The sequence below is a fragment of the Akebia trifoliata genome, chromosome 5, assembly GCF_017979445.1.
Source record: "Akebia trifoliata isolate Shusen 1 chromosome 5, ASM1797944v1, whole genome shotgun sequence".
In the NCBI taxonomy this organism is placed as follows: domain Eukaryota; kingdom Viridiplantae; phylum Streptophyta; class Magnoliopsida; order Ranunculales; family Lardizabalaceae; genus Akebia; species Akebia trifoliata.
This window is the reverse complement of record NC_141379.1, coordinates 24,916,935-24,942,347: the sequence shown is the minus strand read 5'-3', so window position 1 is coordinate 24,942,347 and position 25,413 is coordinate 24,916,935. Positions and strand designations below refer to the sequence as shown.

At 36.0% G+C, this 25,413-nt stretch overlaps 1 protein-coding gene across 1 annotated transcript; it reads right to left on the bottom strand.

Annotated features, from left to right (window-relative positions):
* Positions 1-16,368: 16,368 nt before the first annotated feature.
* LOC147401750 (putative disease resistance protein At4g27220) lies at positions 16,369-21,671 on the bottom strand. The gene is made up of 2 exons (XM_086443147.1): positions 18,174-21,671; positions 16,369-16,664 (listed from the first exon to the last, which is right to left on the bottom strand). Exon 1 carries the CDS (start codon positions 21,285-21,287, stop codon positions 18,237-18,239), a length of 3,051 nt encoding a protein of 1,016 aa, XP_086299273.1. The 5' UTR covers positions 21,288-21,671; the 3' UTR covers positions 16,369-16,664; positions 18,174-18,236.
* Positions 21,672-25,413: the final 3,742 nt, after the last annotated feature.

Below are 25,413 nucleotides of genomic sequence, written 5' to 3'. Positions count from 1 at the left end.
TTGATGTGATAGTGAACAAATAACCACAATTTTTTTATCGAGATACGAATAAAGAAATCTACAAATCTCTATGTATCACCACATCATCTCAGTGTTGAACATAGTACGCGATGAAGGCATTTCAACATTTTCCTTAAACATAGGACTGACATGTTCTCCTTAAATTAATATTTTTTAATTTTCAATTTCTTTTGATTAAGATAAGGGTAGGATTGTAGATGATACGTTTTATTTGAAAGAAAATGTTTCATTTCTCTAAATTTTCCATTATTTTCAATCCTCCAAGAACCTCAGTTTGCCACTAAGTAGTAATCTATTAGATCTATTATAAAACATTTGACTTGTAATGGCTCATTTTTTTTTTCCTTTTTCTAAAATAGACAAGTAATATTAGGTGTATATGCAATTTCTTACACTACCTCGAAATTTGTAACTCTTACATTGATTTTGATTGTCCTGAGCTATTGAGAGGGGGGCTGCAACACAACTTCTTTGACGATCTAGTCAAAAAATAAGTATTAAAATGTGTAGAGTTTCCCCTCTATCCTAGAAAAACATACCATTTATGTGTTGCTCCCTTCTAACTTATAGATATTTCTCCATGATCTTTTTTTTATTTTCTTTGATATTGTCTCTCTTAAAATTCGGTATATTAGTTGAAATGTATTTCCTAGATCTAGATTTATGGAATTATATTTAGTAACGACTTCCTTAAATCTAGGAAAATCTCTAGTTTTATGTTTCATTGATCTTGTGTATTTCGGGGTTCGATTTTACTCTCCATTTCTTTAATTATGTGTTCCGACCCAAGATTTGTCTCTTCGATATCTCTCAAATTCGTTAGAGTATATCTCTTGGACTCGGATACTTGCACATTGTAGACACCCAAATTTGATTGGGCCTTCGACGTAAAACACCCCAAAAATCGCAAAAATTAGAATGGGCTTCGAGGTCTAAACCTACAAAAATCCAATGAATTTTGTCATTCATTTTTCAATAAATGGCCCAAGGCTTCTTATGTGGCCCACGGACCAAAAACTTACCTACTCCTTTATATCTCTCAACCCATTTTTATTCTAATCAAACCCAAGCCCACCCAACACATTACCAAACCCCAACATCACAACCAATCACCCAATATGACACATGTCATCACCCAATCTCACCTCCCTCATCAAACCACCAACTCCTATCACCTTTTCTAAACAATTACCTATCCCATTACCTCTAAATATCATCTACCTACACCTCCAACCTACCCTCTCCCTTAACCTATTCTATTAATTCTCTCAAATCAAACACTTACAACCTTCACCTCCCCCTAACCTATTCTATTAATTCTCTCAAATCAAACACTTACAACCTTCACCTCCCCCTAACCTACTACCATCGCTCCCTACTAACCAACCATCACCTTCCCCTAATCTACCCTCATCATTCCCTACAAAACCTACATCTACAATCTAAACCTACACCCATCCTCTCAAATCAAACACTCATCCTTTCCCATCAACTCATCTCAACCCTTTATTTCCACCCACTTTGACACATGACATTATCTCCCTTACCCTCCCAAAATATCATCAACCACCCCCTTAAATCCTCCATTCTCTTAAACTAAACACCACTTAATGACAACCACCATCTTAAATACCCATCATCTCACCTCACCAAACACTCCACCCAAATGGGTTGGGTAGGATCCAAACCATTTGGGTCAAAACTCACATATTTAACTTTCTTATATAAATACCCTTCAAACCTCGTCAATTTACACATACCCATCTCTTAAACCCCACACCATTCTACCACTTCTCATCATTTCACCCAATTCTACCCCTCAAAATAACTCTCAAATTCTATAAAAATCCCCTCATTTTTAACTCTCAATCCCTAATGAAAATTTGATAAAAAATCCTTTAAAAAAAGATAACTCTCTTCTCACTACTCTCAATCCTCAACTCACCTTACTACTCTTAACTTTCTCTCAAGCAAACCAAGAAAAGAAAAAGAAGCACATCTTTGAAGATCAAAGAAGATCAATAATAGATCAAGGTGGATTGGACAAAAGAATATCCCTCAACTCCCCTCTTCTAGTCACCCCTTTCTCTTCACATTTGCACACATCAAAATGATTTAAATCACCAAAGGGCCCCTTTTTAATAAGGGTGTCCTCAATGGTTTGAACCAATATCGAAAGCCCCTCACACTTAAGGGCACACATATAATCTTTTCGATTTTCTTTTTCTTTTTATTTAAAAAAGACTGAATCCGAGGTTACCACCTAGGGTGGATGGAGTAGGGTGCCTAACACCTTCCCTACTCTATAAATGGACCCCATTACCTTGAATCAAAGGTTGGACCAAACGTGCTCTATCCATACGAGAGTCATCAAATGTCAAAATGATATATTTTTCAAAAAATAAAAATTCGGGTGACCATTCACACCCATTTCTGAAAGTGAATGGTGGCGACTCCAAAACACCCCAAAGTGGAGGGATGTTTCAAAAAATGATGAAAATCCCATGTCCACACACATCTTTTCATATTCTTGGGATTTGATTTGTATTCATGCCACGTATCATAATCTCGAGTTATTACTATAATGATTATCCACAATACCCCTTTTGGGAGTTCGAATTTAATCCGAATCCTCGAGATCTGTTATAATCATTTATTACATGCGACAGCCTTCTTTTTATTAGTGGGCTTTAATTGTCTTGCCGATTCGTCCTCGAGACTTCGAACGATGCCATAACAGGCATTTACTGTGGTGATTTGGCGATTGCGCCGAATGCGAAACCCGACATTGGTGCATTTATTATTTTTTCCATGTGGCCTCACTTGATTGACTTTTTGGCACGCGTATTTGTACTGGTCGCCTCAACCGTTGCATTCATTCAGTGCGGAGGCTACTCATTATTGGCTCGTTCTCTTACGCCATCCCATTCGTTCATTTTGAATCACGAATCTTGATCTCCTTGGGTTTATAAATACCCTTAAACTCCTTCCATTCCTTTTTTCTTTCACGATCCATTTCATTATCTTCCTTATTTTCTTTTGCTTCTTTATTGGTTATCGTCTTTGTTTACATCCAAGCTAGAAAAGAGGTTGAATGACACTCCTGTCCCTTCTCGATCGTTATTCTATGTTAGGTAAGGGCATTACATTTTATTTGGAGGTTTCTCTTTCTCTTTTCTTCTATTTTTTCTTTTCCTTCCTCCATGACTAAGGGGAAGTCTTATTCCCTTTTTAGCCTTCCCATGGATGTGATTAGGGATGCCTATGGTATCCTTGACGAAGTTGGGACTTCCTATACTGAGGAGTCCTCTTTTTCGCAATATTTTCCTCAAGATACCACCGTGGTACTCTAGGGACAATTTAAAGCTAACCTCCGAGTTTTGCTTAGTCGACTACTTTGGGAGGTCTTAATTATTATCGGAGGGCCCTAGGTCAGATGAATGGCAACTTCTACCGACTTATGCACACTGTCGAGCAAATCAATGCTCGGCTAAATGAGGGTGAAAAGCTCGGCTTGTTAAATATTTTGTCTCACTTCACCCTCAAGAGGTGCCCTAGGAGGAAGTGCTTCTTTTACCTAACAAAGAAGAAAGGGAAAACCCCCATGTTTGTTCTACCTAACTCGGATAAGGATTGGTTCTTTTTTTCGATCAAAAGAGTTAGGGAATGAGAGTGTGCAATCGGGAATGAATGTTCTTTTCTCTCCTTCAGCACCTTCAACCGATCTAGTGAGTTTCCCGACCTCTGTTTATTTTTTATTTTTATTATTTTGCATCTTTTTGTTAATTTATTTTCCTATTACTTCTTTTAGATCTGAGCAACGACAAAAGAGTTTAGGACTCAGTTATTATCGCCAATCTTTTTGCTGACCACACCTTTTACAATAGGGCCACTGACTTTTTGTCTATTGAGGTTGACGAGGCGGTAAGAAGAAGATCTCTAAGTCCTTTCCAATGAATTCGCAAGGAAGAAGAAGACCTCGACGACATGGGCTTCATTAAATTCTGCGCTCCTACTAATGACTCCAACATTGAGTCGGATGTTCAGAAGACGTGTTCGACCCCTTCTTCCACTGCTACCACCGATGGTGTTACCTAGGAGATGTCGTCACGACCCTTTAAGTGGCTCAAGAAGGGTGGTTCATTCTCATCCCTCCCTACAGAGGCTACTCCTCCTACGGAAAAGGAAGGGACCCTGGCCTATGCTTCCTCTTCGTCTGCTCCCCTTCTGGTGAAGGGTTGGGCTCAAGGGGTTTTGAGACCCCTTAGATTGTGATCCCAAGGGTCAGTGACCTTAAAAGTCACCGACCATCACTCTGCCTTCAACAATTCTTGGATCACGAGGGCGATGATGAAGGTTGCCTGCCTCCCAAGAAATCTGGCCATCACAGGGTATAACTGCTCTGACAACCTTACGGGATTTACTAATGACGTTTTTCGATCTTTGGTGGTGGTAAGCTCTTTTCCAATTTTCATTATTTATCTGTTTTCATTTCTCTAAGCAATTACTAATTATTTATTATTCTCTTATTGTAGCTTCAACATGGATTCACCAGGCTCGGTCAATCTGGAGACAATGCTTCATGACGAAGGAAAAAACTGAGGCAGTCGGTCTGAAGTTGCTGAAGGAAAGAGATATCCTTTAGACTCAGTTGAAGCAGTCCAAGATCGATATCGAGACTTCGAAGTTTGAGATGTTGAATCAATAGCTTCGGGTCGAAGAGGCTGTCAAGGAGGCCTATATTCTGAAGTAAGAAAGGGATTCAACCCAGTTTAGGCTAGTGGGGATTATTGTTGAGAAGAAGGGGGGTAAAAAAAAACTTTAGTCGATCACATTGCTATTGTCCAAAAGGAGGTCAATGCCTTGGACGCTTGATGGGAGAAGACTTTGAATAAAATCAAGGCTCGAGTTGCCAAAGTCGAGAAAACATTTGCTAACAAGGCCTTTCTTGTTCCCGTTCAAGTTATCGTCCAAGAGACCCCTTTTATGGTGGTTTTAGGTGCAACTAATGCTGAAGGTGATCTTTCTATCGACCCGGCTACTCCAAGGAATGGTGAGGTCGTAGTGGATGTGCCAATTCCAAATGGCAGCGACTCCCCAGCCTTTGTAGCTTAGGTTTTTTTATTTTTTCACCCTCAACCCAAGCAACCTCCATGAGAGCTTAGCATTAGGTGAGCTTACCCTCAACCTATGTAGACCTCTCGCTTGATTCCACTTCCACCATTAAATCTTTTCTTTGCACACACATTGGTACATTCATGGAGCAAAGAGTAAAGGGAGAAAATGGAAGGAGTGATTACAAGGAGTCGACGAACATGAAAGTTTAATTGAAAGTTTCAACCGTCGAGACACACTTGTAAGCTCAAGGACTCGAAGAACTCAAGATCGCTATTGACAACATTAAGCATTGAGTGAGTCCTTGTTATTTTGGATTTTCATTTTCAAATTTATGTATGAGGTTACTTTGTTTAGTCTTAAAAAATCAAGCTCTTGTTAGAAAAGATTCTTGATGAGAATAGAAGTTTTCGAGGAACAAAACTTACAATTTTGAGATGATGCGTTATCTCAATCTTAAGATTTTAAAATTTAGCCTAAGTATTAAAATTCATGTAAAAGGTTCGAGGTGAATCATAAACCTCTTTGATAGTGAACCACAAGTATCTAGGTAGGAACCTTGAGAGTGGATGTAGGCATGTTGTCGAACCACTATAAAATGCTAGTCTCATGTTTGTGGAAATGCATCTATTAATTTACACTTAGATGAATGCATGTTATGAATGAATATTATGTTATGTATGACATGCTATAAATATTTAGATTTTACGTGAACAACTATTGCATTGCAAACTAGAGATTTGTCGTGAGAATGGATGTAAGGACATTGTCGATCCATTAAATGTCTTATGTCTCATGCATGCTTTTATAATTTTACAATTTATACTTGAATGTTTTGAATGTCATGCCATGAATGCCGAATAGGTAAATCATATATGAATGTGCCATTGAATGACATGATTAAATTTTAAGTGTATTTTCATTAAATGCATCTTAGAGACATAAGTGCAAAATCGAGGTTAGGTGAATGACTTAGAACGCATAGTCAAATTATCAATCTAAGTTAAAATTAGATAAATTGAAAAAAAAATTAATTATCCTATTCACCCCCTCAAGAACTAGACACGGTACGAAGTTCAAAATTTTCACATTACTATTCCCAGATGCTAGGCCTGTTAATGGATAGCCAAAATCCGAATTCAAATTTGAAAAATCGGATATTATCCGAAATTTTCGAATATCGAATTCGGATTCGAATAGTTTTCAATATCCGATAGCGTTTCGGATATAGGTGAATTCGAATTCAATAATATCCAATTCGAAAATACTAATAAATAAATTTTATTTTAATTTTTATTTTAGGTTAGAAGTGGAACTATAGAAGTTCTGTCAAACAGAACTCAGCCCTCCAGTAGCCGACAGCCCTCATCGTCTTCGACCCTCATCGTCATCGTCTTCGACCATCATCATCTTCAATCTGACAGCCCTCATTGTCTTCAACCCCTTCAACCCTCATCGTTTTCAACCAGACAGCCCTCATTGTCTTCAACCGATAACAATAGTTACCGTCAGAATCTTTCTCAGCGGCTCACCTTCGGCATCGACGTCCATTGACAGGCCGAATCGACGTCGGAGTCTCTTTCTCTCAGAAGCTCTTAACGATTATAGTCTATGGATTCTGGTTAGTGTTTTACTTCTTAAATAAACTTCATCTGTGGATTCTGCATTTCTACTACTTAATTGCATTTTTTTTAATTCCTGAATTTGTTATAGATTTTTTGAGTTTGTTCTTAGAAATGTTCTTAAAAATATCTTTGAAAATGTCTCTCGTTTGTTCTTTTATTCATTTTTGACAAAGTTTAAGAGCTCTAAGAGGACTGGTTATGACTTATGAGTAAGAGAAGAATAAATTGAAGATTGTCATAGTACCATTTTTTCTTTGACCATCTGATTTCTAGTTTAGAATCTTTTGTGTGTGTGTGTGTGTGTGTGTGTGTGTCCTAATATGATGTTTGAATGTTCGATAGAATTCATGAATTGGTGTATAATAAATAAAAATTAGTGTGGCAGATAAAATAAAAGAAAAAGTAATTTTTGTACCTAGAAATGCCCTCACAGCATCCATGTATATATAGTTAAAATAGTTTCTTCTTCCATTAATTGGGTCTGGAGAACGGTAGCAATCATAGGGTCAGAGGAGAACAACATTGTAATAGGTAACAAAAGCAAAGCAAATGGGAACAAGTGGCCCCATAATCCAACCCAATTGAGAAATGCTCCATGGCAATGCAAGCACACCCAATTGAGAACAAGGGTTTTTTAAATTCCTAATTGTCTTGTCTGTTTGATGTGTGGTTTTAAATCTCAGACGAGACCAACTCTGGAGAGTCATCTCGGTCTGGGAGGCATTTGAGCAAAATTTATATATAATTTAGTAGGAATAAGCTTATGTTTAAAAATTAGAACACCAATTATTTATTTTTCTTAGTCTTTAAGAGTTCAAAAAAGTTGGGATTAATCTAGCAGTTAAGTTCCATTACAGTAATTTATAATTTAGAGATGATAGCCACAAGCCACCTAATAAGTAAAATTGAGTTTTTTGTGAAGATGATTGGGTGGGGGTATTTTATTTTTGAGTTTTTGTCCATTTTGTTGAATATTATTATCTTTTGTTTGATAATTCAATTAGTAATCCAAATAGTTAAGTAGGATATACATGTTATTGGTATTTTGTAGGTTATAAAGAAAATGTCTCAATCTGATCCATTAGCTAATACAACTCCTAGTGTTGCATCTGCCCCTTCTTCTGTGATTGGTGATGATTGTAATGATGATGAACATACAAATGACATGGTTCCATTAACCGATACTATAGATGAAACATCCTTAGAAACTAAAAGTCGAAAAAGGAGGTAAAAAATATGGTTAGAATTTGATGAAAAGAAATTGGGGGATGGGAGCATTCAAGTAATTTGTGTATATTGCAAGAGGGCATTTGACTGTTCTAGTTCAAAAGGAACTACATATTTGATGAATCATACAAAGACATGTATGAGAAGATCAAATAAAGATGTCAAACAACAATTGTTGTCTGTTACAAAATCTAGTAAAGAACCCACAAAATTGACAAATTGGAAGTATAATCCTGAAAAAAGTAGAATGAATTTTGCGAAGATGATTACGAAGCATGATGATTCCTTCAGTGTTGGTGAGCACGAGTATTTTCAGTTATTCGTCAATGGCGTTAATCCCATAGTTAAGTTCTATTCTAGAAATACAAGACGGGCTGATTTACTGAAAGTTTATAACGAGAGAAAAATTGGGTTACAAGACTTACTTGATCAACTACCTTCTCGATATAATCTGATAATAGATCTATGGACATCTAATCATCAAGAACTCAATTATTCTTGCCTGACTTGCCATTACATAGACACTGATTGGAGATTGAATAAGAAAATCATATCTTTTGAATTAATTCAAGTTTCACATTCTGGGGAAGCTTTGAGTGGATTTATCAAATCTAAAGTATTAGATTGGAATCTTGATAAAAAGATATTTTCAATCATAGTCGATAATGCATCTAATAATGATGTAATGGCAAGAAATCTGAAAGATTGATTATGCTCCAAAGGGATGTTAGCACTTAATGGTGACTTATTTCATATAAAATGCAGTGTTCACATTCTAAATTTAATTGTTCAAGATGGGCTAAAAGAGATCGATGAAATTTTGAATAAGATTCGAGAAAGTGTAAAGTTCGTGAAATCTTCTGCATTTAGAGGTCAAAAATTTGCAAGTGCATTGGCCCATACTAGGTTGACTGGAAAAGGAGTGTCCAAGGATGTGCCAAACAGATGGAATTTTACCTATTTGACGCTTGATAATGTTTTAACCCTACGTTCATCATTTGAACGATTAGTAAAGTTGGCTCCTGATTACAAATGTTAACCATTTTCAGAAGAATGGGAAGTAGGGAGAGTTATTTGTGATTGTTTGAGAGTATTTTATGATACTACTCTTCACTTCTCAGGAGTCAAATATCCAACGGCTAACTTATATTTCAAAGATGTATGTGATGTTTATGATAACATCATTCAGTGGCTTGTCTCTGAGCATGATTATGTGCATCAAATGGCCTTCAAAATGATTGAAAAATTTGACAAATATTGGAGTACCAACAACTTGTTGATGAGCATTGGTGTGATTTTTGATCCATGTTGTAAAATGGAGTTCATTGAGTTTGTATTTTCTAGAATTTATGGGGAAGATGCTGACATGCATATCAATAAAGTGAAGAAATTAATGAATGAATTATACTCCAAGTATGTCATTTCAGATGATTCTTGTATTGATTTAGCTAGTGGTTCGATTGGTTGTAGTTTGGATGCAGTTGGTGATGGAAGTTCTAATACTGGAAAGTCAAGGATGCAAGAAGAATTCAAGAAATTTATCCAAAAACGTCATCAAAATTTAAAGCAAGTTCAAAAGAAAGAGTTGGATAAATATTTAGATGAAGGTTTATTTCCACTGGGCGAAGATGAAAAGAGTTTTGATATATTACTTTGGTAAAAAAGTATTGATCCAAAGTTTCCTACACTTGCAAGGATGACTCGTGACATCTTGGTGGTTTCAGTATCTACTGTAACATCAGAATCAGCATTCAATAGTGGTGGTAGAATAATCACTGAATCTCGTTTTTCGTTGAGTCCTGAAGTTGTGGATGCCTTGATTTACGTAAAAGATTAGTTACTATCCCTTAAAGGTAAATAATACAGTTGTTATATTTTATTGTGCATATCCTTCTTACAATTTTTTTTTTTTTGCAGATGCTATCAATTTGGTTGATTGAGTTTACGGTGATATGGATCCATATTAACTTTTAGTTTTAGTATTTTTAAAGTTTGAACATTATATGTTTTTTGATTTAAGGATGTTTCAATATGGTTGTAACATTTAAACAACATAGTTTTGATGGCGGTTGACTAATTATTGTTTACTTTTCTATATGAGTTTCATATGTATGCCTCTAGCTGAAAATTGCTGAAAGTTGAGATCTATAGTTGATTTTTGAGGTGAAAACTTGATGTATACATCTATGTGATTTTCTACTTGGGAGAGTAGCCAGTTGGTATTTATGAGTTGGATGTCTTTTGATCCAATTCTTTGAATTCATTTCTATATACAGATCTACTAATTAGTGTAATTTTCCTTGTAATACTACTTAATTTAAAATTTAAGTTATTCTTCTTTTACGTCTTGCAGATACTACAATCTTGTGGCTGGCCCCGCCACTGTTCTCTCCTTTGTTGTCTTTGGTATCTCTGCCATGCTCTCAGTTTTCTGTTACACTGAATTCACTGTTGAAATTCTTGTGGTAGGTACGCTTCGAATGTACTTGGAAATTGAATTTTGTTCAAGTTAGAATTCTGATTTTTAGTTTAGTTGTTCTTTTTTACATGCAATCCTTAACAAGAAACTATATGCTGTGAACCAAACAGGGCCCATCTTGTATCGCACATTTTACCCACTTGTATGGATATATAGGAATCAAAATATGACGAATCACTTCTATGGATATATAGGATTTCATTCAACATTCATTCGAACCTCAAATGTTTAATTTGGTTGATAGCAATTGTATGAAGATTGAAGTAAATACCAAATATTAGTTGCTTTTTGAATAATTCATGATTTTTTTTTTCTAGATACAAAAATTAATTAAAAACAACTAAAGAAGGATTACAAACAAAATCCTAGTGGATGAGAAAATCAGCCGAGTCTAAAATCAAAACAAAAGAAGGAAAATACAACTACCTAGGAATTTAAACTAACATGGTATATTGGACTTGCTCAACTTGCTGTGAGTTGAGTTGTGAGTTGCTGAGGACGACTACCTTCTACAACAGGGTTATGCTGTGAGTTGCTCAACTTGCTCCCTTTTTAAAATTTTAACTCTCCCATATTTCTAAAAGTAGATTATATTTACGTAGAGAGAAGCCTTGACTGAAATTGGGAATTTTCTTTGCTTAAAGGATGGTGCTGCCGTATGGTGCATTGGATTTCAGGAAGTTCTAGGTCAAGAAATAACAATTTTAGGAGGTTTGATGAATGGAAGTTAGTCATAGATAGCGAAGATGCCTTTTTTGAATTTTCTTACTATAATTTAAGGACAAATTAATGGGTGTTCACTTCAAGCTTAGAAGATTTTGGATTTTTGAACTCATTAAGCCTTAACTAAACAAGCAAATGTGTTCATTTTTCAGGGTTCGCGAGCTTCAGGTTTTCAAGTTAGCAATGTGCTTCCAATATATCCCTCAGCTGAATCAGGTCTTTTGGTGGTCTAATTGTACATACCAATAGTGATTTAAACTTTCAGATCTTCCATTATTAGTCCTTTTTTTTTTTTCTGATTTGTTGTTTTGTTTTCTAATATTTTTCACATTGTAACTATATGCATCAGCATCACATGTGTATCTGTGACCTTTGTATGTGCCTGAATCTTAGTGAAATTTGACATTTATATAAGGATAAAATGTGGACACCTCTTGTTTGAAAATGAAATCTTATTAATCCTTAATTCTTCAGTGGATTGGATAAATTGTGTTATCAGTTAGAATCTTATTATTTCGTTGATCATGAATCCTCGTGGTGCCTAATTAGGAACTTATATACAGGACTTGAATATCATAGAAAGGAATATGATTGGGTTATATCTTTTACGTCGAGTAGAATAATATACATGTAAGCATTTTGTATCTAGCTATAAGTATGCATGAGTTTAGTCCAAAGTCACCATAAAATGGCATGAAGTGTTGGGTGATCGTTCACTTTGCACCATGTAACATTTCTATATAGTGTAGGAGCTTCTTTCCTTGTGCATCTTCTTATGTATACACCTCTCTACATCTTAATACCCTCATGCCAAATTATCTGAACTTTTCTCTAATAGAACACATTAAATAGTTCTCAACTTGGCTATAGAACCAAATGTTCCCGAAAAATGAAATTTACAATCGAGTATAAAAAAAAACCTAAGCACTTTACATTTCACTAATTTCTTGAGTATAATTTTCATTGAGTACAATTGCTAGATTGTTGCTTGTACAGAATCATGATTCATGTAGTTTCATTTCTTGCAGCATCATACATCTGCCCACCGAGTTGGAATTGTTACCGACTGAGTTCTTAACGACAGAATCGAGAGCTGGGTTTGTCAAGAAAGACCACCACAATTCAGTTGTGCCTTCTTCACCTGCTCACCTACATGGCCTTCTTAAGTTGGAACTTAAACATGGGTCGCCATTTTTTGAGTTCTCATTGAAGGATTCAGAAGACGTTCATTCGGCCAAGTCATGGAGAGCAGACAAGCCTTTCAATTGGATTTATACCTTTCATGTTATGAACGGTCAAAGGACAAGTAATAGTGATGGATGAGTTATAAAAGAAAGGCAGAAAGAGTCTTCTATGGTAGGCCAGATGCAAGTTTCTTGTTTTTTTTGTTTCAGGAATGAGAAATGATGACTCATTTGTTAATTCTATGATGACAGAGTTTGTGTTGTACGATATAATGCACGCAAGAAGGAAATCGGCCCAAGAAAGCATTTGCTGTTAGAAGAAGTTGGTGTGGCAATAGAATTTCTCTAAATAAAATTCGAATACTAAATAAGTTTCGGATAGTTTTCGAATTCGATTTGGAATCGGATTCAAATCGGATAAATTTCGGATAGTTTTCGAATTCGATTTGCAATCGGATTCGAATCGGATAATATCGGATATCCGATAATTTATTCGGATATGAATTCGAATATTGATTAGTGATATCCGATTGGATTCGGATTCGAATTCGGATTTAGTACTATCCGATCGGATACCTATCCGTTGACAGCCCTACCAGATGCTCTCTTCTTAGTTTCTTCATTGAAGAGACTACTAGTAACTTGAGCTTTGGTCAACACACCATCTGGAGTAGAATTGCTTACCGTAACTACTAAGGTTTCCCAACTATCCGACACTGAACTCAAAAGCAACAAAGCCTGCAACTCATCTTCAAGAACCATCTTCATTGTAGTTAACTAATTAACTACACTTTGAAATTTATTCAAGTAGTCGGCAACCGGAGCACCCTCCTTAAACTTCATGTTCACAAGTTGCCTAATCAAGAATGCCTTGTCCCTGCAGTTTGCCACTCATACATTGTTGCTAATTTCTTCCATAGCTCATAAGCATTAATTTCATTGGCTATATGGTTGTAGGCATTATCATCAACCCATAGTCGAATAAAGCCAACAACTTGGCGATTCAACTTTGTCCAATCTTCATCTTTCATTTTCGATCATTTAGCTTGTTCATCTTCTATCGGAGTATACATATCTTTGCAATAAAGAATATCTAGCATCTTGCCTTTCCAAAGTTGCCAATTACTACCATTTAGGCTAATCATTCTACTAGTGTTCATTTTCAGGATTCACACAAGACAACCACAACCCAAATAACCAAGGGCTTTGATACCACTTGAAGGGGTCACGCTACGACACAAAGTTGCCAATTACTACCATTTGGGCTAATCATTCTACTAGTGTTCACTTTTATTGCTCTCTAATGTATTTGAAGCACCCGGTACAAAGAAGTGTTCTAGCAATGATTATCCAATCAACCAACAACAAGCAAGTAACAATATAACCTATGAGGCACACCCACCAAAGCACCCAAAGATTTATGTGGAAAACCCCTCCTAGGAAGAGAGAAAAAACCACAGGGCAATACTGAGCACATTCCACTATATCTATGTGAATAATACAAGGTTCTTCTCAAGTTTATACCCAAAACTTGACTTGAGACAATATTGGAAAAATACTAGGCTTTACCTATTTGAAGCTTTACAAATCCTAACTTCTCACCACCAAGAATCCTCCAAACAACCTTGTTGGATAAAACCCTGAATACATTGAAAACTCTAGCTGCAATCAGATTCATATGCTGTGGTAGACAATAGAAGAACAAATTCTAAAAATTCCAGCCATTTTTCAGACTCTCTTGGCTGCTCTCTCTTTCTCTCTTGACTTCTCTAAAACCTCTCTCACAGGAAAAAACAGAATAACCAAAGAGAATAAGAGATATGGCTTCTCACATGAGCCCTAAAAAAACATGGGGCTTGAGCGATGGGACATAACCAGCCACTCATGGACCTGGACCCATAAACCCATTAATGTTTACTAGTTTTTCCCATTCTCATATAAGTTACCATGAAAATCTTACAACAATTATCATTAGATCCAAACGATGTTTGGATCATCATCGTCAAAGCTTTATCTCAAAATTTTAAAGTTGTGTCTTCTATTACTTCAAATGTGTTCATATTTTCTCCCATTACCTCAATCTATGCTCTCTCTCTTTTTGTCTTCTTTGCTTTTTAGATTATGTTCATATCATCCAATATTGCATTTTGCTCTTTCAATTGACTGAGGATACATATATGAGATATTTACCAAAACGTGATCAACTTTTGATGAATTTACAAAATGTCGCTGATTTCAATAGTTTTTATTCAGTCATTTCGAGAACCCCTTCCAATTCTTGCACTACCCTTTAATTACAAGTTACATCTTTGAATAAAAAAAAAAGGTCTTTAACTGACATGAAATCTGAAAAAAGAAAAGGAAAAAAAGAGGTCTTTAATTCCCACTATCCGCCATGGAACGAAAAACTTGATGCATCAACTAACTAACCAGCAGACACAAACCATTGAAGTTTAAAAAAAAATGGCAGACATGTTTTCCAAGAGAAGAGATAGGAAGCTAATCTCTGCTGTGACAAAATTTTGTAATACACAACTGAATTAGATATGGTATGCTGCAAACACCCCCAATTGTAGGATAACCTACTGCAATAATTTTCAATTTTTTCTTTTTTGTTGATATGTAACAATATGCTTTCAAACAAGAACTTCACAATGTGAGATAATTCATTCATCAGGATCAGTGGTAATGAGTAGCATCAAGTATTCAATTTTAGTACTATTTTGACATAGTTGATGAACGACCTCAAAATGTTTGGTCGACTAATATTGGAGGAGCAAAGTTTGATAAACCACATCCCAAAGATGTCATGTGGTGGAGAAATGAAGAATACAACAGAAATACATACTAGTTGATAGCTATTGATACCTCAGACCGAGGCATCCCAACACATTAGATGTTAATTTGTACACCAAACTATTTTTTAAGTATTGGAGACAAAAGGGGTGATATGACCTTGAAAGTCTGGTCATATGTATGAAGATGACAATTAGTAATCCTAGTAAGAATGAACATTCAAGTTGAAGGCTCTAAGAGTTAAATAAAAAAAATTGGATTGAGGTGGTAGTGAATGTGGGTAGGAAATTACTAGAATTAACAAAACACATAGCTTCAGATAGAATTAACTGAAGTATCAAGATTTGTTCAGCCGATCATAAATCTTTAGGATAAGGCCCTGTTGCATTTTATTCATGATTTTTTATTTGAAAATTGCAAAACTGGTGCCAAATTCGTGCATTGATGAAGGTGTTTTGCAACACAAACAAAAGATGGCAGCAACTACAAAGTGAGTATTTATGATCACAAGGGTTGAGGACAGAACTAAGAAAGAAAAAGAAAGGTAGTAGAAATTAAAAATTGAGTAAAATCATACCTTAAAATTTTTATAACAAAGCAATTCAAAAAATAATTTAGAAGTTGAAATGGAGGATTGTCGTAAATTAAATAAATATAAATTTTAAGAATATCTAAACGGCGTGTTGGGTCTTGACTATCTTACTCATAGTGAAGAGAAATAATGAATTACCATGTGAAGTGAAGCTGTAATTTATGAAAAAGGAGCTCAGATTTTTTGAAATTATAAGAACAATTACATTTTCAAAGTATTTATGAACGAGGTTACCTCACCTGTTTCATAAATAATTTGAGTGGCTAAATTTATTGCTAGATAAATTTAATATGATGATATTCTAGTTACAATTAATGTATATTGAAAGCTTTTTGAATCGTTCTTCCAAACTATTATTGTAAAACATGTCAAATGGTCATAAACCTGTAATTATGCTACAATGTGATGATGATACACAATGGATTATAACATCAGTACTGAGAGAACAGAGTTTCATTACTGTCATTCATGCGTTTCTCCAAATGCCATGGCGGATAAGGTGATCGCTACTCCATGCCATTTCATAGAATTGCATAAAGATTTCCTAGAGAAATTTGAACAATCCATAAGATTATTTAAGTAAACCATAATTTCAAATGAGCACAACTTAAGATTATAAGGATTTTATGCACTTCATTGTATTTTGTTGCAAGTTAACATCTACATCCACCAAGTGCATAGTGATGCTTAAAGATGCCAATAGAGACAGATTAGTTTGAAAATCCCAAACAACTCTTGCAATAGCAATTAATTACAAGTTAAATCTGAAAAATAGTTCTTAATATCAACTTTCCTCCAACTGACCCTGAAATCTGAGAAAAGGAAAAAAGGAAAAGAAGAAGTCTTTAAAGCCAACTATCTCCCATCGAATGAACACCCTGCTGCATATTTGCTAAACTGGCCTGCAGACAAAAATCCATGCATCCATAAGTGAAGTATCCATTACTGCATTAGGCTTTTTTGCTATAAGAGATTATACCAATCTTTAGGTGAGAAGTTAAAAAAAAAAAAAGAGCGAATTAAAATGTTCTCTGCATGGACAAGAATTCTCCATCATCTTCTTTGGTCCTTTTGACCATCTGTCTTGTCCATGTATATATGATTAATATCTACATCTTCGGCAAATTAAAACACAATTGATGTATCAAAATTACATCTATACTGAGATCAGGGGCGGGCGGTAAACTATAGGTTATAGTAAGGTTGAAGAACTTGAATATGATTGGTTTTGTGGAGAAAATTCAAGGATTTTTGGTTCGAGGTTAAAGAAATGGGCATTTAGGCCATTTCCCTCAATGAGAGAAGATCCAAGTCAAGGGGCACTGTCGCCTGTTTTGAAAAAAAAAAAAAATCAAATATTCATCAATTGGATCGAGGGGTATCTAAATCACCCAAAACAATTGAGAGTGAGGGGAAAAAATGGTCAAAGTAGGTGTGTCAGCAATTTGAAAACACAAGTGGGATACCACAAATATTTACCAAAACATAGGGGGAGGGAGCAAAAATGTTAAAGTTGGCATGGCAACCGATTGAAAACACAAGTGGGTACCTCAAATATTCACCAAGATATGGGGGAAGGGGGTAAAAAGTGGAAGAGGTAAGGGGTGTGGGGGGCAGCGCAGTGAAAAAATAGTCACTTTATCAGCTTGAAAATACAGTTTTATAAAACATAGTCTTCAAATTTTAGGGGCTTCTAACTAAGCCAAAAACAATTGAGTGGGGGCAACTGTAGAAAAGGATCCTAGAGATGTTTTAGGAGGTTTAAGATAGTATTTAGGAAGTCCAAAATGGGGAGTGGTGGAAGAAGTCCCAAAAACGAGGAGCAAAGTTATTAAGGTTTGGAATGTACAAATATAGACATGCATGATTGCGTGATCCTGTGCCTGGACAACACGGCCAATGTGTCTGAGCATGCCCATAGCATGCACCCATAACTTGTGCCTAGACACACCTTTCTATAGTGTAGCTTAGGTGACTCCAAGAGCTTTGAAACTGTTTGTAAGTGAACCTAGGGATGATTGTTAATATGTCGAAAGCTTCAGGGCGGTGTTTTGAGAAAATTTTCAAATTGTTATACAATTAAAAAAAAACATTTGTTTTGCTCATAAATTGATGCGACTAACTTCTTTGTTGCAAAAGGATTTTTAATTGAGTGATCTACCAAAAAATCTAGAAGTTGAAATCAAGCAAAGTGATGAAACATTAAATAAATAAAAATTTTACCATAGCTAAACACTGCGCTGACGTGGTTATGTGCACAGAACCATCGATACTTTTCCTTGAGATACGAGTGTTGTACACTCGAGGAAAATTGATTATTCTCTGTAGGCACAATGTTGTAGTAACTCAATGTAGCACAGCTCATACATATATAATAAAAAATGGGAATGCATAATAAGGACGGATCATACCTATTTAGTTGAATATTGGCTAGTTATAGGCATGATGACTAGAGACCAATCTTCATATTCTCCTTACAATATCGATTCTCCATCCCAACTAATATCTCCTGAGATCTCAACTGGGTAGGATGCACCTTCTTCTGGTCGGAAAGGAAGCCTCTTCAGTTTTGGACAGCTAACCACTGAGATGTGATTTAAAGAACAATGGAGAAGAATACTTCCTTGGCAGATGCTCGTTAAATTATATAAGCCGTCCAAGTCAAGATGCCTTAATTGAGGTAGCAAACCTTGATGATGATCCGCTGCTTCCTTTTCTTCGTCGTCTTCAAATGCAATTATTTCCTCTATTTTTTCACACCAGGATACATAGAGTTCTCGTAGTTGCCAGAGACAGCGTGCTAAACGGAATGAGAAGAGGCTCCTCAATTCATTGCATCCACAGATATTTAAAACTTTCAAGTTTAAAAGGGTGGGGAGGAATGATTTCCGATTCAAAGAATTCCTTTGCTGAGTTAATTGCTTGTGTCCAGAGTAGGACGAAGTACCCTCAACAGCGACCACATCATTCTCCTCCTTCGATTGTCCCGAGAGTTTGGTTGGTGGTAGTAGACAATGCACAATTTTCTTCATGTTGCGCATGTATAAAATCTTTAATTCCTCCAAACGTCGAAATGAATCTTGTGGAGACTCCTCGCCAATGCTTATTAAATACTCTATCTCATAACATCCAGCAATATGCAAACATTTTAAGTGGCTGAAACCCCCTACTGCATCTAAGTCCGCAATATTGCGGAAACCGTAGCAGTTTTCTACTGTTAATTCGTGGACTCTCTTGCAGAGTATATTAACCCACTGCGAAATCATATTGGCATTGATGATTTTGACTGAATTAGTGTGTTCACTCATTTCGAGTCTAAAGGAAGGCTTAGAGGTTGTGCGATCAGTACTTTCCCACACGTCCAATTCCTTCAGATTTTCCCATGAATAGGAGATGTCTGGAGAAGAATATATCTCATTTCTTACATGGATTTGTAGTTTGACCAGATTTGTTAACGATGCCACCTCTGCAAAACTAGCATTCATTTCACCTCCACCTCCACCTCCACTTGAACATCCCTCCATATCCCAGTCCACAAAGCTGTTCCACATGAGCAATTCCTCTAACTTAGTCAGCCTTGACAATATATATGGTGCCACACTTGCAAGCCACGTCGTATATGACAAATCTAAGAGCCTTAGCTTGGTGAGATTACCTATTGCTCCTGGCAACCTCTCAATAGATGACCAACACAAACTAAGTATTTCAAGATTCTTCAATCCTCCAAGTACTGATATGTCAGTTAATAAACGGCATCGCTCTAAGTACATAGTCCGAAGGTTTGTGAGGTATCCAAGAGACTTTGGCAATGAGTGAAGACCAGTTTTGCTTAGATCAAGGACAACAAGTGCTTTCATCCTTTCAAAGAATTTATCTGGGATTGTTGTTAGCTTCGAAATTCTATTTAGTAATAGGGTTTGGAGTAGTGGGCATTCCAATGGACTAGGGAGCTCATCAATACCCACATTCCTCATAAATGAAATCCGCTTATATCCGTTGAGTTTCTCCATCTCAGGCCATTTTTTCAATCCTACTCCTGTTTTTACCAGAAACCCATTATCCTCTTGGGACGCAATTGATATGCCGACATCGCGAACCACATTATGCATCTTCACATGGTATTCTTGACCATCTAATAACAAGCCGCATGCCTTCAATCTTCTAATGAAAACAAGCAGTTTGTTTGAAGCATCCTCCAAACTACCGTCTACCTTCAAAAACCCTTCTGCTATTCCATAATCTCTCATCTGACGTAAAGGAATATCACAGTCCTCTGGGAAAAGGCAAAAGAACAAGAAGCATAGCTTGATTTCTGACCCCTTCAAATGGTCGTAGCTGTATCTCAAAGACCTGATCACTTCTGGAATTATGCCTTCTAATTCAATTGGGTCAGAATTTTCTAATGTCCTTAACGCATTTTTCCATTCAAATTCTTCATCCACATCTCTCAGAGACGATCCTACCGTAGCAATTGCTAATGGCGAACCCTTACATTTCTTTGCAATCTTCCGTGCAAGTGGTAACAAAGTAGGCCTTGTAATGACATTACCTACTTTTTTGTTAAATAGAACCCAAGATTCATAGTCAGATAGGGGTTCCACTTTGATTACAGTTTGTATCATCATTTCACAACAAACATCCAGTATTCGTGTCGTGATAATGACTTTGCAGCCCTTGTACTCACTTCCAATAGGAATTCCAATATCAGTAGCAACTTGTAAGATGCTCCACACACCATCCAATATTATAAGGACCGCCTCCTCGTCCTGCAACCTCTTGAACAATTTATTTGCTCTTACTTGTGGGGCACTATCAGGCTCGAGCTTCAAGCCCAACCTCTCCCCAATTTCATCTTGAATTCTTTTGAAGTCTGGGGAGTTGGACACTGTTACAATTATAACTTTATTGAAGAGTTGGCTTCCTTCGAGTTCATTGTTTAGTTTGTTCGCGAGTGTTGTCTTTCCAACACCCCCCATGCCATGCAGCCCAATGGATCTGATGTGCTCATCGCGTAATGCCTCCATGACCTGGTTCATAACCAAATCCCTCGATGAAAATCTCTCCACATAAAGGGTCCGCACTGGCTCGACATTTGGAGGAGGTGGAACATGAGAAACCGCACTGAAATTTCCGTTTGCTTGGATTTCATTGACAACACCTAACAACTGCACTGCTTGTTTACTTAGACGGCGACGTGATTTCCAATCTGGACACAATCCCTTGAAACATCTATTGTTCTCACTCACTTGTTCATCTAGACTCCTCACATTCACCCCAATAGTATCTGCCTCTTCCAACCATCTAAGCACAATTTCATCGATTTCATCCAATCTTCTTCGTGCCTCATCTATCGAGTTTTCTACATCATTTCTCTTTGTGCTAAGACGACTCGCTTCATTCCTAAGGTTCTCAATGTTCTTATCGTAATTTATAAGATAACAGATTTGACGCTTAAGAAGAACAAACAAAGACTTGCTTAATTCTGTGACGGGTGTAACCAAGATAGATAAGAGTTCCATGGCCATATATTTTTGTAGAACACTAAATATTGCAGAAGAATTAACACAGAATATATATTAAAAAAAAGATAGTTATCAAAGGAAGAGAAGAAAGGTGTGGTGTACCTCTAATATATGTGTATTTGTAGAAGGAGAGAGAGAGAGATCAGATGGAGTCGAATTCTTCTTCTTAGTGTTGTTCACACAAAGTTACATGAATTCTGCTTGCAATAATTGAGTAAACTTCATCAGTTGTTACATGAAAAAAATCTGAAGAGCAGAAGTGAATAATAAAAAAAAGGAAATATTCGAATTTCAATTCGATCGAGTTACACCAAGATGTTAATACTACAAAGGAAGATGAGACGAGACTTCTTATGTTGAGTGTGATGTTTTCAAGGAAAGAACCGATGGTTATTGGACCAAAAACATTGTAATTTAAAAAAATAAGAGTGGGGGTCTACTTAGGTGTCCCGTTCCTAAACTAGAATAATGCTGGACACTGTGATTCTCACAGTTCTGACGTGGATACTAAACCACGTCACCCATTTAATGAGTTAGCTGCCATGTCATCAAGTGAAATATTAAAAATAAATAAAAATAAAAAATAAAAAAATTTCTCCTCTTCATTCCCTGTTCCAGATATGCAACGGTTCTCTCCTCATAAACTCTCTCTCTCTCTCTCTTTTGTTTCTTCTACATTTTCTCAATCTCACAATTTTAGGACAACTGAGTTCGGGTGAATTTGAGATCATCAATAATTCAGTTAACTTACAATGCATAAAGTGTACGAGAGAAAAAATATTTATGGGATATTTAATTCTTAAAATGCAATAAAGTGTTTGAGAATGGAATCTAGATCTTATCAGATTTCTTAGAAACATACAATAAGCGGGACTTTATGCAATTCTCCGAATTGGACCTTATGTTTGTGCCGAATGGAATTATGGGTATTTTATTTTGCAACTTCAATCAACAAAGAACTTCAATACTTATGCAAATAATTGAAAATAAGTAATTTTTACACTTTAATATTACTTTCGACTAAAATACATGGAAAGATGGACAAAAAACTTGACATAATGATTTGTGTAGATCATTTCAAAACAAAAGAACCATCCTTGATTGATTTTCATCCAAAAATGAAGTACTATTTTTTGAAAACTCCATGGTGGGACTGCACAACAGAAAAACAGCTATTGAAACCTCAAACCCAGACATCCAACCCATCAAATGTTAACTTGTACACCAAGCAATTTTGAAGTATTGGCTACAAAGGGGGAGATGGGACCTTGACGGTTTGGTCACATCCCAGAATGCACGTGACTCTGCAGGAGGGCTCAATATTGATACTAGGCAATGTGAAACTCTGTTCAAGTAAACGTTTGTACTGATAAGAATTAATGAATTTGTTATATTGGATATAGCAGTAAGATCAGAACATATTTGACTTGGAAACTGGAAAGAAACCAAGATCATTTGGGAAGGCAGTTGTGGAGATGTACTGATTTCAATTATCCCAAGTATAATTAGAAAAGTTATAACAAAGGTTTCTTTTGTACCTTAGATGAACGTTGGGGTTGATTTTGCTAAGCTTCTCCTGTTTCTTTCTTGGGGTTGATTTTATTGTAGTGGGAGCAAACTATATTTAATGGTACAATTGAAGATCTTGAAGATGAATGGTTTTGGGGAGAAATTCATAAGTTTTTGTTTGGAAGTTATTGAAGAAAATGATATTTAGGTTTTTTCCAATTAGTCTATTAGAGAAGAAGACCCAGTCAAGAGGCAATGTCATATTCAAAAACTGAAAAGGGTTTAGAGTTTAGGGGTGGGGAGGGACAAAAATTGGAGGGAGGTGAGGGGGTGGGGGCAAATAGGGAGGAAGGTGAGGGAGTGTGGGCAAATGAGACATGTAATTAGTTGAAAGTACAAGTTTATGGGGCAATTGCCCCCACAGGCTCCTTACTAGCTCTGCCCCTACTTGTTGGGCTTTCTATGTTGTTGCTCTACCCCCTTAAATAACTATGATTCTTAGGTACTTCATGTTCCCCTTTAATGATCCCATTTTATGTTTAGGTGCTTTTTTTTACAACCTTAATAATTCTACCAATCAAAAACTTAATATTGTGATTTATATAGTTTACTTGAAACAAAAATTGTAACTTGAGCAATATTAGATCTAAGAGTTCTAGGATTTGATGTGTACCTTCATCTCTGCCCTGTTTTATAACGCTTTCCAATTGTAAGTTAAAGGTTGATTTCCATCAAATTAATTTGTTCATAGTTTATAGTTATAGCCAATTATAGTTTCTTTAAATGTCTACTAGTTTTTCACATTCTCATATCAGTTAGTCAGTATTAAAAATCTTACATCAATTATCATCAGACCTGTCTCGTACCAAAATCTTGGGCCGGCTGAACGGATATTTTTCTTTCATAAAATATTGTTTAAAGTTATATCTTCTATTAATTCAAATGTGTTTGTATCTATTCCCACTACCTCAATCTATGCTCTCTCTTTTGTTTTCTCTGCTTTTTTGATTTTTTCATATCAACTTCTTTGGGATTCATTTTTGTATTTTGCTCTTTAATATGACCAAGGATATTAAGAAAGCCTGATATTAAGGTCCTTTGAGCTATCTGTGATTTCTTGAAACAGAACACATGATTAATGCCTTCGGCGTATACAAATGATCCAAAATCAACACATGCTACTAAATTTGTGATAATATTTATAAATCAGTAGGTGATTACATTGCTGATCAATTAACCCAAGCTCCTACACTAACATTAATGCATGAACACAGGAGACATGCTGATCTTTTATGACACATGATAAGGTTATAAAGACCAGTACAAGGTTTTATTATTCACTTCTGCTCTTCAGATTTTTTTCATGTAACAACTGATGAAGTTTACTCAATTATTGCAAGCAGAATTCATGTAACTTTGTGTGAACAACACTAAGAAGAAGAATTCCACTCCATCTGATCTCTCTCTCTCTCTCCTTCTACAAATACACATATATTAGAGGTACACTGAATCCAATCTTGTTTGAAGTTCGACTACACGCAACTCTCAAGCAGATCTAGCTATTTGAATCATTCTTCCTAACTATATTATTGTAAAACAAAGTCACGGTTCTAAGGTGAACATAATTTCATGTCATGGTACATAAGATGAACACTTCATCACACCATTCAATTCAATCTAGAGCTTTATTAACTGTCAATGCATGTCTTCATATATTTTCTCATCCTTTTAGATCCTTCAATCTTCACCAAATTACTTCTCACTGGTAAATGGATATTGCTCTCACTGGATAGAATTGCATAAAGATGGTTTAATAGGAATTCAATCAAACAATCTATAAGTTACAAGCAACATCTGGTTTCAATATACATTTTTTTTTTTCATCCATTTCGAAAACCCCTTCCAACTCTCCCAATACCCATTAATTACAAGTTACATATTATAAAAAAGGGAAATGTTCGGCACCCTACTATTTACCCTACACTTTGCCCAATGTGTTTTGTCCTACATGGGTTAGAAGTTTTGGAATGGGCTGATTTTTGGTGAGGATGATCTCTATGGTGAGGAGATCATCCTCACCAAAAATCAGCCCATTCCAAAACTTCTAACCCCATAAAAAATGGTTAGAGATCATCCTCACCACAAATCAGCCTATTCCAAAACTTCTAACCCCATAAAAAATGATTTACAAAAAATGGACGGTCCATGATTGGGGGCTAGAAAATTCGGAATGGGCTGATGTTTGGTGAGGACGATCTCCTCACCATAGAGATCATCCTTACCAAAAATCAGCCTATTCCAAAACTTCTAACCCATGTAGGACAAAACACGTTGGGCAAAGCGTAGGGTAAATAGTAGGGTGCCGAACGGGACCCTATAAAAAAAGGTCTTTACTGCCAACCATCTACCATCGAATAAACAATCTGCATAACTCTAATGCCAACTCTGCCATCAATTGAACAACCTGCTGCATCAACTAACTAACCTGCAGACACAAACTATTGATAAAGTTAAAATCTTTATTTTAAGGCTCTGATGGTGATGATTCTGACTGAATAGATGAGTACTATTTGCTTAAATTGAAAGCCTGTTTCATTTTGTTCATAATTTTTTTCTTTTT

Coding starts and splice junctions, on each gene's coding strand:
- LOC147401750 (XM_086443147.1), bottom strand. CDS start 21,287: ATGGCCATGGAACTCTTATCTATCTTGGTTACACCCGTCACAGAATTA.